The 14,600-nt window shown below is 38.4% G+C and overlaps 1 protein-coding gene across 3 annotated transcripts in view; it reads left to right on the top strand.

Annotated features, from left to right (window-relative positions):
• The first annotated feature begins 1,271 nt into the window (after positions 1-1,271).
• Positions 1,272-14,600, top strand: part of LOC124303845 (uncharacterized protein KIAA0930 homolog) — a 13,527-nt gene continuing 198 nt past the window's right edge. Inside the window, exons 1-8 of one of the 3 annotated variants that reach the window (XM_046761592.1) lie at positions 1,272-1,513; positions 5,953-6,272; positions 6,407-6,670; positions 7,524-7,623; positions 7,717-8,022; positions 10,216-10,413; positions 11,493-12,008; positions 14,388-14,537. In XM_046761592.1, the coding sequence (XP_046617548.1) occupies positions 5,967-6,272; positions 6,407-6,670; positions 7,524-7,623; positions 7,717-8,022; positions 10,216-10,413; positions 11,493-12,008; positions 14,388-14,537 (1,840 nt within the window). In that variant the 5' untranslated portion in view covers positions 1,272-1,513; positions 5,953-5,966. Of the gene's footprint in view, positions 1,514-3,342; positions 3,830-5,952; positions 6,273-6,406; positions 6,671-7,523; positions 7,624-7,716; positions 8,023-10,215; positions 10,414-11,492; positions 12,009-14,387; positions 14,538-14,600 lie in introns of those variants that run through there. The other 2 variants (XM_046761591.1, XM_046761593.1) reach the window with 2 other exon arrangements.

Here is a 14,600-nt window from a genome sequence, read left to right as displayed (position 1 = left end):
GACGATGTTAATTGATGGTTGAATTAAAGAAGCCTACCAAATGTTGACGTCAATTTTTTCGCGTTTCCAGCAAAAACAGTTAACATGTATCTTTCGATTAATACAAGCAAACCACTAATAGTGAGTCATTTCGCCAAAGATTGGCCAAAGTTGTACCGAATGGTCAAAATTTCAAAAAACTAAATTTGCCTTTCGAAAGATAGTACTCAAAAAGATATCCATGATTTTTTGAACAATTTTTTGGCCAATGTTTTTTGAGCAATGGCGGCGGCAAATTTTCGAGTCTTCGAAATTACAAAATTTTCAACTCGATATATCTTTTTTCCCTGAATAGATATAAAAAAAATTCAGAGACGTTTTTTTTTCGTAAAACTCTGAAGCTTTGAACAAAAAATATATCAATATCCAATGCTATGTTTATAACTGAGGTTTGAATTTCGTGACTGTGCTTCTTGTATGATTAAATTTTCGTCGGTAATAACAGTCAATGATGACAAGATGCAATTCATGGAATGATGCTTTTATTTACGACGTTTCGGCAGGACCACGCCTGCCATCATCAGGTTTCTGAAAAAATATTATACAGAAAATTACAAAATTAGCTAATTTAAATTAAACACATTTTACAATTTCAACTTTCGATTAAAATTTGTATACATAAATGCCATTATTCGTTATAGTTGTTGTGTTGCCATAAAATAATAAAATATTATACACTCACGTTCGTTAGCGAAAATTTAATCATATATGTTTATAACCTCGAAAATCAAAGTTGAAATCTAAAAATCAATTTTCCAGCCCTTGCGCTCAATTTTAGATCGTTGAAAATATTTTTTTCGGAAAATTCAGAGTTTTTTTTACATCGAAAATGACTCAAAGGAACTTGGGATCTCCATAAGTACGTAGGACAAAAATTAAAATTAAAAATAATCACAGCAAAATTCACCATATTTTGTTTACTTTTCCTTTTTGATCGGTTACTTTTTTCGTAAATTATTAAGTCGAATTTTTTGGGCAGAAAAAATTAATCATTCTAAGAAATCTACTTTCGTTGCGAAGAAAAATGATTTTCCGCGTGTAATCGGTAATTCTGGTTGAGTTTCACAGCTCGGTTTGATTATTTTGTCAATACTCGTGAGAAATTTGAATTTTTTAATTCACGTAAACAGCACTGTTTCCGTTATTTTCTGTATCACTTATAATCCTACGACATTTACGTTTCTCCCAATGCTTAAATCCATTTTCAAGATAACACTTCCTTTGTTGTTTAGCTTGGTTCGACATTCAAAATTTAACGCTCGGGCTCATTGAACTACGATAATACTGGAACGTGCCCTGACGTAGTAGGGACTGGAATTCTGCGATCCAAGAGAAAAGGAAAAGAAGTGACGTGAACACCTGTTCTGTCTCGAACTCTGTGGGTACAGTCCGTCAAGAAATTTACATGGATTATCGTTGTATGGTACTGCGAGACCTTACCTCCTGCACAGATTTGGGGAATGCTTGAATGCAGGTGAGAAAGTTAGGGTACGAATGAAACGTACGCGGGATGAGATTAACGTGAGTAGTTTGTAGAGTAAAGTTTTTTCATCATTGCTGAACTATAGAAGCTGCAATTTCATACTTTTGAAACATTAAACAAACATTTGTAACTGATTTGGATGGTATTAATAAAGATTTCGGTGCCATTTCCTGTTTTAATGAAAAGGAAAACGTTAAAATTGGCAGTATTCAGCCGATCGAACTCAACGTAAAAGTTAAAAATTGTGTAACGCAATTCGATACAGCATCTTCCACGTCAGCAGTATCGATTTGTTATTGCGGTGGACTCAAAACTACCAGGATTAGGATGAAAATGAATGACGAGAAAGTAATGGCATTTACCTATTTTTAATGAGCTTATTCTGATAATATTCATATACAAGGTTTCATATCATAGATCGAAGTTGACAAAATTATTTTATCGCAAGTTGGCAAATGAATGTTACGTTCGGTAAAAAATTCATCCGATTAGGTCTACTGAAATTTTTCTAATTTTGAGATAATATTTATTTTTTGTAGATGAGGGAAAAATATTTTCTAGATTGAAGAAGGTTCAGATGTTCAAAATGAGCCGTTGAAGTTCTTGCCGTTATTTTAAGGGTGAAACTTTCGTGAAAATTGACGAGCGATTTCATAATTTCAGGGTCACAAAAAATACAATGAATCGTAATAAAGTAAAACATGTTCATATGCATTTCGCAAACGGGTTTTGTGCAAGGCAATTCTAAAGTTTCAGGACAGAGTTCTTTCAATATTTCGTTACTTCGAGACCATCCTAATAAAGGTCTTTCTCGTCCGACATTTTGGTAAAACTGATTTTGCGATGTCCCAATATTTCAAGAATATTAGAAATTTTGCAAGATAGAAAAAAAAACACACGTTTTCTGTCCAAATGGAATACAAAAACCAGCCGAAGCGGCAATCATTATTGATTTCTGATTTCAATTCTAGATCGCCATGTCCGGTTCAGATACGTTTTGTGACCCAATTATCGCGGTACATGTCGAAATAATTAAACTCGCGACTGTAATCTGTACGAATGGTATTTTTTTTCTCCATTTCGTCGTCATCTCAGACAGCAATCGCGTTTCTTTCACGAATAACTGCAGTGCGAAGTTCAGTTTTCGTGCCCAGTCTGTTTGGTTAGAATATCGGTCAAGAAGCACTTCGGTATGGTCTTATAATGTGACGAAATTCATCAGAAGCTGCTTCTATACATGTTATTGGTAAAACAAAAAGGGCTGCCACGCCTCAAGCGACCTGAACGGGCGTAGCAAGTGAGAGTTGAACAAGTGGTTTTCCGTAAGGTTCCAGATTTTTTACTTTAAAAAAAAGATGTCCCGTATTTCCAATGCTATCTATAGAGCTCTTGTCAGAAGCTACAGAATTTAGTTTTCACTCATACGAGTTAAATATTGCAACGCAAGATCAGTTTCTTCGGTTTACTCTACTTTTTTAGTTAAACAAGGCTTTAACGTCAATTTATCGTTGCACGAGCATTAAATTTTCGCAAAAGTTACAAAGATAAAGTATAGTAACAGTGATCGTAACGAGAAAGAATAGCAACGGATACCAGACTTGCCGGTAACAGCTATAAAACTAATATTCATTTTCTACCTCAAACTGTATTTTTCGATCGTGGTAAAAAATGAAAATAGTCAAGGACTGAGCGGTAACCGGTACTAAAAATTTCTCTCAATGCGGCTAAACCAGCATGAAAGTTCGAATCTAGCGCGCGGTTAGACGCCCAAAGGAGCGCCGCGTCGACTCGTAGTTATCGACCGCAAGTCGCCAAGGCGGGGGGAACATTGCGTACGTTCTTCGTTGAAAGGAGAGAAAAGCGGCGCGGACTGACATCATAGACGTGGATAACGATAAAAGTGTGTTCAAGGGTTACCTGTCGGTTCGATCGTTCAATAACAATAATCTGATTTGCTCAAGATGAATACCTCGTGACGCGCTACATTCAGAGAAACTGAGAAATCGGACAATTTCTCACACTGGGTATCGTTGCCGTTCGATTAGTCACGATAGTACGTTCTTCTCTTTTTACGCGCTAGAGAGAGACGGCTCTTTTCTTTGAGTCAGTGCATTGCGCGGTTCGTGACAATTCTCTTCAATCGTGACGCGGCTCGAGTCGACCGTGCCGATACTGACAAGTGATTCTCGATGGCTAGTTTGGCCGGTGGATCCACCGGATTATTGCGTCCTCCGACGATGCTTGAACAGCTATTGGAGGAGATTAATTTTCAGAGGACAAAGGAGATGCGTCAGCTACTCAAAGATGGTTTGTATTCCGCCGAACTGTGCCGTTTTCCATGTTATTTTCACCATTATTTAATATGATGTAGATAGCGAAAGAACGTGCGGTGCAGAGATGAAAGATTACTTTCAACGGTTGTCTGATGCTCGGCACCGTTCAATTTTTTTTTTATCGGTTTCTTGGCAAGCAATCGATTGATGCTTCGCTTCTCATTAGACTCACGCTTAAAATCCCATACACCGCACGTACTGGATGGAGGCTGTGAAAGAGAATAACAATCGTGCAATGTCAAAATGTTTTAGGAGATAAGAGATACTTTAGATAAAAGGATTGCAGTTTTATCACTGCTGGGAAAACAATTTTTCGTACAATTGCATCGTTGTATCAACTTTGCGGACTTCAATCTCATGTAGAACGGCCTAAAACACTGCGTAGCGTAATATTTGAACGGTGTCTTTCAACTGACTGTTTACAGGATTGTAATTATTGTCAATTCTACTATACACAGGTTTGGATAATAATACCTACATTAGCATAATAATTATTCACAAGCTATTATTATCTAGTATTACCGCTACGTCACTTATCACTTGACCACAAAACGTTAACGCAGGTGCAACTTTAGCAAAACCAGCTGCATAGGAAGACATTCGTAGTTACAACTACCGCGAGGATAGCTGCTCGGAACATGACAGTCAATTTTCTCAATTATGTACAGATTTTAATTCCCGTTCTAATTGTAAGTTCAAACTTTGTGAGTTACTGTAACGACGCAGTTTCATGAAAACTTTTTGTCTCGGGACTTTGGCATTGTTTGAATTACGTTTAGATTCCGTAAGATTGTAACCGTAACAATTCACTAGACTTTAAAAATTAAACTCCTATGAGTTAACCCAAAGATTCAAGATAGCGTTTTTTCTTTGGAAATTTGGTTACGTTAACGTTACTACTTCCATCATGTTTCTGATTCTGATTATTCAGTTTCGGCTACTTAAACCCAATACGTTATACGTAACGAAAGTGCTTGTTTACTAAGCGTCAGCTGATCAATATAAACAACTTGATAGTCTTAAGGGGAAAGGCCACTGTGACGGTCGAAAAAATAACCGATTTTAAAGAATTTATTTTACAGGGAAAACTAATTAATAAAGGGATCGGATTGTCGTTATTGTTTTAAGTGTATATTAAACTTGTTTCACGTAACTTTTTATTAAAAAATATTTGAAACTAACAAAGATTTGACCTTGACTTAACGACTAATAAAAAAACTTTCCCCTCCATCGTGGCATTGATATCTCGGTGAAGGATTTTCTGAAAATAAAAAACAAATATTTATCAATTTCTATACAAATGTAGCTATCGCAGTATGTGGTGGTATTTTTTTATTATTTACAAAATATCGACGGTTTGAAAAAAAATTTACAAGTCATTTTTTTTCTTCAAGCCGTCGGCATTTTGTAAATCATCGAAGAAAGGAAAAACAGTCACGTACAACGATAGCTACATTTGTATAGGTATTGATAAAATTATTTTTTTCATTTTCAGATAACCCTTCAAAGAGATATTAATGCCGCAGGGAGGGGAATTTTTTTTTATTAGTAGTTAGGTCGAGCTCCATATCTTTGTTAATTTCAAATATTTTTCAATCAAATTTCTGCAAAACAAGTTTAGTATACACTTTATAAAGTACCAACTATCCGATCCCTTTGTTAATCAGTTGTCCCTGCGAAAAAAATTCCCAAGAACCGGTTATTTATTCGGCAGTCACAGTAGCCTTCAGCCTTGAATATCCAAGTGATAATAACTTGCAGTTTCTTTACTCTGGTGACGTGCTCGTTAGTCAAATCATGGTCGACGATGTCATTTGCGGCTATACTACAGCTCTTCGATATGATGAACAAAGAAAATCTTGAGCATTACCTAGATTCATCGTTCATTCTCTAAAAAGGTCCGCCAAAGAATATTATCTTCGAATTTTTTCTTGCAGCCCTCGTTTTTTATTTCATATTTATATAGTTGGCAATAATGATTGATTTCAATACTTTTTGTACGTCAAGGTATTTATTTGGATGGTTTTTTTTTTAATAAGATCATCCGATAAACACTCGCTTGAGTTAGAGTTCAAACGCCAAAGATTGTTGTTTTAGATTCGGGTTTCGTCATGCTCCAGGGTACAACATATTGGACAGACTTATTCGTGCGTCACTTCCTATTCCAAGCAGAGCACACCATAGACGGTGACGATCTGCTATTTTTCGTACGCAAGAAACACGTCAAAACTTCGTCGCGTTACTTACCCAAGTTCGAAACAGAAGTTGACGTCTTCCGCAAGGATAGCAAGAAGCTTCCTATTGGCGATCCAGATATTGACTGGGAAGAAACTGTGTACCTGAATCTTGTAGTGCATCAATTTGATTACACCCTCACGTTGGCGATCTGCACTAGAACGAGCCCGAAAGAACTTCAGGTATTAGCGAGTAAAATAATGAATACCTCATCGACCATTTTTCAATTTTCTATCATTTTCTCTCCGCTTCTCTCTTCTCCACAGACTTTTGCTGAAGCAAATATGACGATTTCTAAGCATAACCGTGTTTTCAGGTTCTTCGAAGACACTCGCAAAAAGTTTACGCTAGTCCAAGCCGCCGTCGCATGGATGCCAAGGGCGACCTGGAAGAAATGACTTACCCACACATCTGTTTTATGGTGGATAACTTTGACGAAGTTTTCTGTGATATCTTAGTCAGGGATGGTGAAATGGTCTGTGTTGAACTAGTGGCTTCGGATAGAGACGGTGCTGTTCAAGGCGTCATTTTTCTCGGATCCATCCGCTACGACGCTTTAAAGAAAGTATATGATGCTAGGGTACGTATACAACCAAATTCAGGGTATTTCGGAGTAAACGTAGATTCGACTGCCAGTCGTCGCGCCTCGTCAACGTGAGTTGGTAACAGTTAAAGACAAATGAGACGCTCTATTTGAATCATGTCAAAATAAAAAAAAAAATACTCTAAAACAGTCAAAGAATTTCAAGTTGTATGGTTTGTGTCAATGGTTGGGAACACAAATAAAACGACGTTGCTTCTATACTATTGAAGAAATGATTCTGAGCAGTAAATCGAACAGCTAAGTTAAGATATTAACAATTGCAGAAAGGAATTTGTACCGCGCTTTGATTTTGGTGATTTTCATTCAAGTCTCACGTTTTCGGGCACATTTTTGCTGACTAGATTCTCATATATTGTCTTGAAAATATATGAAAAAATATAACATTATTTTATAGTTATAACGAGAAAATAATGTTGTTGACGATCATCTGTTGTACCATGCTTACTCTAATCTAATTTTTATCTACTCGGGAGATGACTACTTTTAAAATAGCTTTCTAACGATTTCCAGAGATATCTACCGCAAAGGAAATACACCCAAATATATCAGACTCAAATTGAAAACACTATCGTCATTTAACAGTAGTTCATAGTGGATTAATAATTTTTAACATATCAATTATAAATCCTTTTCTGGTCGTATCGTTGATATCTTAGCTTGGGTGATTCGAATCAAATTTGAACTCACGTAACGGCTATTCTCAATTTGTATGATAAGAATAAAATGAACTCGGTAAATAAATTTGTTGTTAATGTTACGGAATGAAAATGACCGAAAAATATGTCTTTCGTCACTTCCTCCTGTGAATAATTCCCCTTTATTTTTCCAGTCTAGTTTGAGTACAAAAATGGCACAGCGAATGACGTTCGGTCTCTTTTCTGGAGCAGCGTCACAGAGGGTCGAGTTCGTTCGAATGAAAGGCCCTCAAGGTAGGGTCCGAGTGTCTTTGATTTCCCGACTTGTACGCTACCGGTACAGTACGCTTTCTTTGGATGAAATCTACTCCATTGCTTCCTTCCCAGGTAAAGGTCACGCAGAAATGGCCGTGACAAAGCCGAAAGGATCCGGCGCCGAGACTCCGACTTCCGAGCCAGGTTACTGCGCTACAGACGCCTTGTGGGACGCCGACTGGGATGACGCCGAGGAGATCTTCATGTACCGTCACCAGAGACGTCTCTCAGATCCGAGTGCGAATTTGAACAACTTTGTTCGCGGCGGATGGCGGACAAAGCCGGATTCTGCGGCCACGAAAGCTCGGTCAGAGAACGAGGGACTGGACTCGATGGCCAACGGGCTTAGTGAGATAGAAGCGGGCGATGTTCGGGATGGTAATTCTAAATCCTGCGGGACTTACGTAATGGTAACGACAGATGCGCGACTAATCGATCATCGGTTGCAATGCACACCGTAACGGTACGCAAGCTTGCGGAAGTAATTTTACAACATTCGTTGATTTTATACGTATTTATGAAAAACTTCACGTGACTTAGATTCTTGCCGCATCGCGGAGAAGTAGACAGTGTTTTACTGTCGCTAATAATGGCGTTGAAATTTCAACTCAAATACAATGAATTCGATTCTGTCGTCATTAAATCGTAAGGCTCGACAAGCATACTCTTATCTTCTTATCATTCGTTTACACTCTGCATGAACATGTATGTATTTATGTAGCTGCACACACTCCTTCTCAACTCGAAGCTTCTTTCGAATCCCTAGATCATGTGTAAGCATGACTCATGAATCGTATTTCTCAAGTTCATAGGTTTTGAAAATCTGCAGTATGCTCCAGAATATTTTCAATACAGCTTCTCTTTTTCCTAGGATACATAGGTTGAAAAATGCGTGAAAAGAGCCGAAGCTGAAAGTCACTTTATGAAAAACTATATGCAAATGAACGCGGTAGAAAACTGTTTTTATCACGGAAGAAGAGTCGCGTTTGTTAGGATAAAAATATTTATATTAGTCTATGCGACGTCACTGTTTGATTATTTACGTATAGAATTTTTGTTGCTCCGATCCTCAAGAAACAGCAAACTGTTCTCAGAAATCTCAGGTAGATAAATATCATATTTTTACGGGATTTTTCAATTTTTATACGTACCTTGAGAGAATGCGAATAAATTATGCCGTGCGATATCGATAGTTGGATCGGGTAACATTTAAACGGTTCGTTTGAAAAAAAAATTTACTCTCAATTTTTTACGAGCTTTCGGAAGTATCTTGATCCCAAAAAATTTGTTATGCATTCTCAAATACTTCTATGAAGAAATCCTAAAAAAAAAAAAAAATCAAATTACATTTTCTCGCTTACTGTGATTCTAGGAATCTATTCCAACGTCAATCACGAATCCAAGTATCCTCCTAGGCAGAATAAAAACCGTTATAATCTATAGATTAAAGTACCATTAATGGAGTCTTAAATATCCTAAAAATATTGTCACAATAGAGATTTTCACATTCTCTTTGAAAAATATTATCCTTTAAATGTTTTGCATGGCAGTTTTTTTTTTTTTTTTTTTTTTTTAGTATTGTGGCGATCCTGGTTTCAACCAAATCAAAATTAGATAGCGATGCCAATGATACGAAAAACGTCATACCAAATTTTATAGAAAACGTGAAACATCTTAGAAAAATAACTCAACTCAAACCTTTCAACATTTTTTATATATATTAGAAATCGCACTTTATCCTCAACGTTTATGGTAGAAAACTGCTACACAGATCTCATTGATACGAACCGGAATAAACTCGACCCTCGGTAAATCGGACATTCACTTGTTCGTACCGTCGCGAATTTTGTGAAATGCAAAAGCTCTTGTAATCTTCGTATGTTTTTCAATTCAAGGTATCACGAAAATATGATATCAAGAAAAATAAAAAACTATTTCAATATCGAAGTAGCGATACCTACTGAAACCAACAGCGAGACTCAAATTTCCTAAGCTTTTTATTTGACCATATTCACGGGCTTTCGTCTATGTGCAGCATGCTTAGAACACCTTACGAGCAATATTATGTTCATCAAATCTACGACTAGTGAAATAGCGAGTATTGCTTTGTTCTGCACAATGCTTTAATTAGACTCATAAAAACTAGGCGAAAAAGAAGCTGTAATTTCATTCCTTGCAAACAATATACTGGCACTAGTGCAAAAACCTTATAAAAAATTATCTTCACTTCAGGCAGTTAATTGGAACAGGCCGACTCGATAATTACTCATTGTCAAAATATACAGCAGTGACGGTTGACCCTTTCAAACGCACAGCGAAATCTGATGTTCCTTAAAAATTATTACCTTTACGAGGATTTTCAGAAAGTCTAAACTTGATTCGAAGCTCCGCATTCACGCATTGGCACAACCAAAGAGACGTCTTTAGGCATGCGTAGTACACGACATTGTCAGACCAGCATACAGGTGTATCATGAAGCGAGCACACGTACAAGAACACATCGTATCTCCTTATGCGAGCTTGTTTCTTTAATTAATTGTCGTTCCTGGTTTGCTGGCTGTTCGTTTATAGCGGAAGTGCAGGAGACTTGCAGCTGGGGCGGGCGGGGCTCGCCACACTTGATTGGAAATAGCAGAAGTCCACGCTCGCAACGGAGAAGATCGCCTCTACTGCCTGCGAGGTACGTCAACCGGAAACAACGAAACTCCCGGGAACTTCCAAATGAAAATGTGTCACCCAGTCGCAAGGAGGCCTATCACGAGACTGGCGGTGAGTGAGCGAGTGCGGCGTGTCGAGTGACATTCAAGTCTCTTCAGCGGATTCGGTGGATTATACCCGGCTCTGTGGTATCGTGGAATCAAAACTGCCCACCTCGCCAAAATCTTTACTTTGAAACGTCATTCGATGTTGATCCGCGGAATGGAGTTCGAAATCGTGATCGTGACGTTGCTGGGGAAAAAAGGCCAAGCGAAACGTACCGAGTTTAAATTACACCAACTGGACAGTTTAAGGATGTAACTTCGAATTTCGTTGAACGTACGTAGCTAATTGAAATTTGGAATTTTTAGCCATATCGGTATTGAGGAAAATCCAAGCACGTTCATTTGCACATAATTAGAGGTCGTATAGCGGAAATAACAAATTAGAGATCCTGAAGTGGTTAATTTTTCCAGAGCTTAAATGATCGCGTATCTGGAATAAGAAACGACGGGATTCTGGAGATTCCAAAGATTTCGAATCACAGTACGGGAGAAAAGGCGGATATGACGGGTTTTTACTGGGGTAAACAAAGCGTTAAAGTCCGGATATAGGATCAAGAACAGACGTGGAAATTTGGAAGTGCGATCGGTATGTTAGGAATACACTTGGTATACAGTTCAAAGATTGATGGAAATATAATTTCACTTAAAATCAATTTGCGATCACGATAATGTTTTCAAATATGCATAACTTTTGATATCTTAACCACGCAATGATTTCGCACATAACGTTTTTGTGATCAACCGATGATATGATTTGCAGTATTTGACGGAAGTCCAGCATCCGCTTATTAATTAAACTTTCTACAACTGATTTGGGGTAACTCAATTCTTTATAAAAATTCCACTTAATAATATTCGCTTTCACTTTTGACCTCCTTCATACCTCATCACTGTATTGTTCTAAAATTTATTCTACCGGACTGTACGCCCTCGCCAAATCAGAGCCGTAGCGAGTGTCGAGTTCGATGTTAGTACAGGAATCGGTGCGTTGAGAGACCGATCGAAAATGTTTCAAAATGTTTTCACGATACCGAACAGAGCAGCGACGGGGTGGTTTAACCATTACTCACTTGAGTTTCGTGATAGGCCCCCAGAATCACCATATCGAAGTCGGAAGTGAAATACTGCCACCAGGGCCGTGTCTGACAGATGACAACGTACGGCAAAAGTTAGACTCCGGAGCGATATTAGTCCACGGAAAAGAGGAGCTGCCTCTGAATTACACGGACGATAATAACACCGTGAGCACCGACGCCGATCGTCGGATGTTTAAGAGTACGGAAAGTCTGAGCGCCGAGTCGCTCCATCGGACCATCGACAGTGGCGATATCGAACTCGCGAATGGAACGACGGTTATCGCCGATGACACCCTCAAGAACAAAAACCAGAACGAGTCGACGCCCTGCGACAAAAACGCAAACACTAAAATACCGAGAACCAATGGATGCGCCCAAAAACAAAGTGCGACACTCCCCAGAAGGCGAAGGCGACGCGCTCTTCACGGAAGCCTTCGAGGAACTCCGCTGCCTCCACATCGGGTCACTCCCGATGGTACGGCCATCTACTATTGGTGCGAGCTCCCGCGCCGCCCCGGTTCACAGGGTAATCAGCCATTTTTATGACAATTATAAGAATAGTTATAACGGTTGCAACGACGAGGTTGACGATGCGAATAATCTTTGCGCTTACATACTGCATCTACCGTCATTTACTTGCCTAAACGTTGCGATACATTTGAAATTCATTCACAGTCTGTATCGTAGTTCCGAACGCTTCTCATTCTACTGCACACTTTTGTCAGCCATATTTCTGTATACCAAGCTTGTTTGCCTGCGACCACGTTATCACGTTTTTTTTTCTGAAATAATTTGTTCGATTGATTTTTTTCTATTCGATGTGCGTGTTCTGAAGTTCCAAGGGTATGGGTTACTCGCCATGAAGGTCCCGAAGTAGAGAAAAATTTGGCGTTTCAAACGTTCCGAGTGAAAAGACATTTTTGGATTCAAAGTAGACGATGCATTTAAAACAGATCGAAAAGAAATTAAGGATGCGTCAGGCGTGTTTAGCCCGAAAAAAGAAATTATTACAACAGCAGATTTAGATGGTTAAGATTTAGTTTTGAATAACTTTATGAAGCTTATGTTATTTATCTGCGTTTCAAAAGAGTAAATCGTAATAGTTGTCCAATTTTTCTAAAGCAAGATTTATTCGGTTATGAATGCACTCGTTACTAATTTTCAGTGTTGATGACACATCTCTTCGAATAATGCATGACTTTATTAATTATGACTTGTAATGATTTTGTGTGGAACGATTTATTGACTAACTAAGATAGGGATGTGGGAAAAATTTTGTCTGACATGATTTGCAGAGATTTATTTTGTTTGTAAGAAACGATGCATTTTCCTCAAAACTTTTTGGGCCACCAGATAGTGACCAATAAATATACATATAATATGCATACCTGGTTGGTCCTTATTTAGGGCTCCAACGATTTTCTCAAAAGTCACGCCAAATCCGCTCCAAATAATTCAAGAACGATGCCTTAATTTTTCCCCAACGTTTTTACATTTATTTTGATTGTCAGGTATAACACGAAATTTTTCGTTAGATAACCGCACCAACGCCCACTAAAATTTCTTAGTTACAGATTTTTTTGAAAATTATTACTCTTGCATCAAATAATGAGAATATAGCCGAAACACGTGTATTTTAAATGGGGAAATCCACCCTCTAACAGGCAGGGTTACGATGAAGAATAGACAAAATTAGGGAATTGTTTTTGAATTATTTAGAACCGATTCGACGGACGACTGTTTCAAAGTTCGTTCAAACTCTAATAAGGACCACTCTAATGTGTACCGAAATAACATGAAGATGAACAATTAATGTTCTTGTGTTAATAAACGTGAATAACACAAATGTATGTCAATCACATTGATGAATCGTAATGTCGAGCATTTCGCGCAAACACGTTGCTGCTTTTACTATTGCCCACTGAAGCATGCAGCGCTGAAAAAATATTTCCAAGTCATTTCGGAGTATTAAAAAGAAGAGTATGTTGAGATGTGAAAATACGAACTCCATGACTGTGTACAGGTGATATAAAGCTAGCGTAACCTTTCAAATTCTACGTTTTCCTTGATAACTATGGTAAAACTAATTACAATTTCATTCTGAACAATTCGAATTCAAACTATGCTCTGCTGGTAGTTGTTGGTAAAGCTACGTGGAATGCATGATTGGTAACTATCACAGTAAAATTCAAGATATGACTGCTCTAGAGTACAACGTATCGATAGAAGTCGACCAGTATTAGTTACAAATTTTCGTGCACCAGAACGCGAAATTCATTGTGCAGTGTGAGTATCGTGACGTGCATTTTAGCGAATATGGTAAATGGTTCACGACTTGAACTGGACCGGGATTCAAACCAAGGACTTTTGGCTTTTCGCGTGACTGCTCTGACCACTGAACTACGCCGCTCAGCTGCAACCACGGTCATATATACAGGTCGTGAAACTCTATTATTGGGGGTGATCCCTTATGCTTGTCGGTCATGCTTCACAAGCGGTCCGTTGGACGTGTGGAGCTTCGATCTTGGTTAAAAGTGATCGTACCCTCACGGGTACCAATGCAACGGAATGTTTCGGCTTTTCGTTTGATTGTAATGCTGCAAAAAATTTAGAAACTCAAACGCTGTTTGTTCCAAAGATTCATAGAGTATCAAATTCCATGCGTTTAAACCGTGCCTGACTGTAGTCATGCATTCGGTAACTGACAGTGAAAAAATAAACGTTGAATCGGCTGTCAGAAAATGGCGACAAATCATGTAGAGAAATCAATTGTTTTGGTAGTCGAAAAGATCATTGAGCATTGAGATATAGAAGCCTCTGACTTTGGGTGTGGTGGAGGGTGTGTCACTGCGAAATTTCAAGTAAGGATGGTGTAGTTACCGATGTCCTGTCTGTCTGCTGGCAGAACTCGACGACGGAGCGTACAATCCATTGTGGACCATGCGCGGATTCACGCAGACGTTTCACTTCTGGAAGGAGACGCGGCGGGCCCAGTCAGTTCCTCTCAACGCTTTCTTGACATACATCACGCTACCTTGGTGGAGCATAGCCAAAGGTAGGATGAAAGTTCGACACAACTTGGAGAAAACTGTAATCACTTAGTTGAACGTACTTCGTT

The sequence above is a fragment of the Neodiprion virginianus genome, chromosome 4, assembly GCF_021901495.1.
Source record: "Neodiprion virginianus isolate iyNeoVirg1 chromosome 4, iyNeoVirg1.1, whole genome shotgun sequence".
Taxonomy (NCBI): domain Eukaryota; kingdom Metazoa; phylum Arthropoda; class Insecta; order Hymenoptera; family Diprionidae; genus Neodiprion; species Neodiprion virginianus.
Note: the sequence above shows the minus strand (reverse complement) of the source record. Positions and strands in the feature narration are given on the sequence as shown.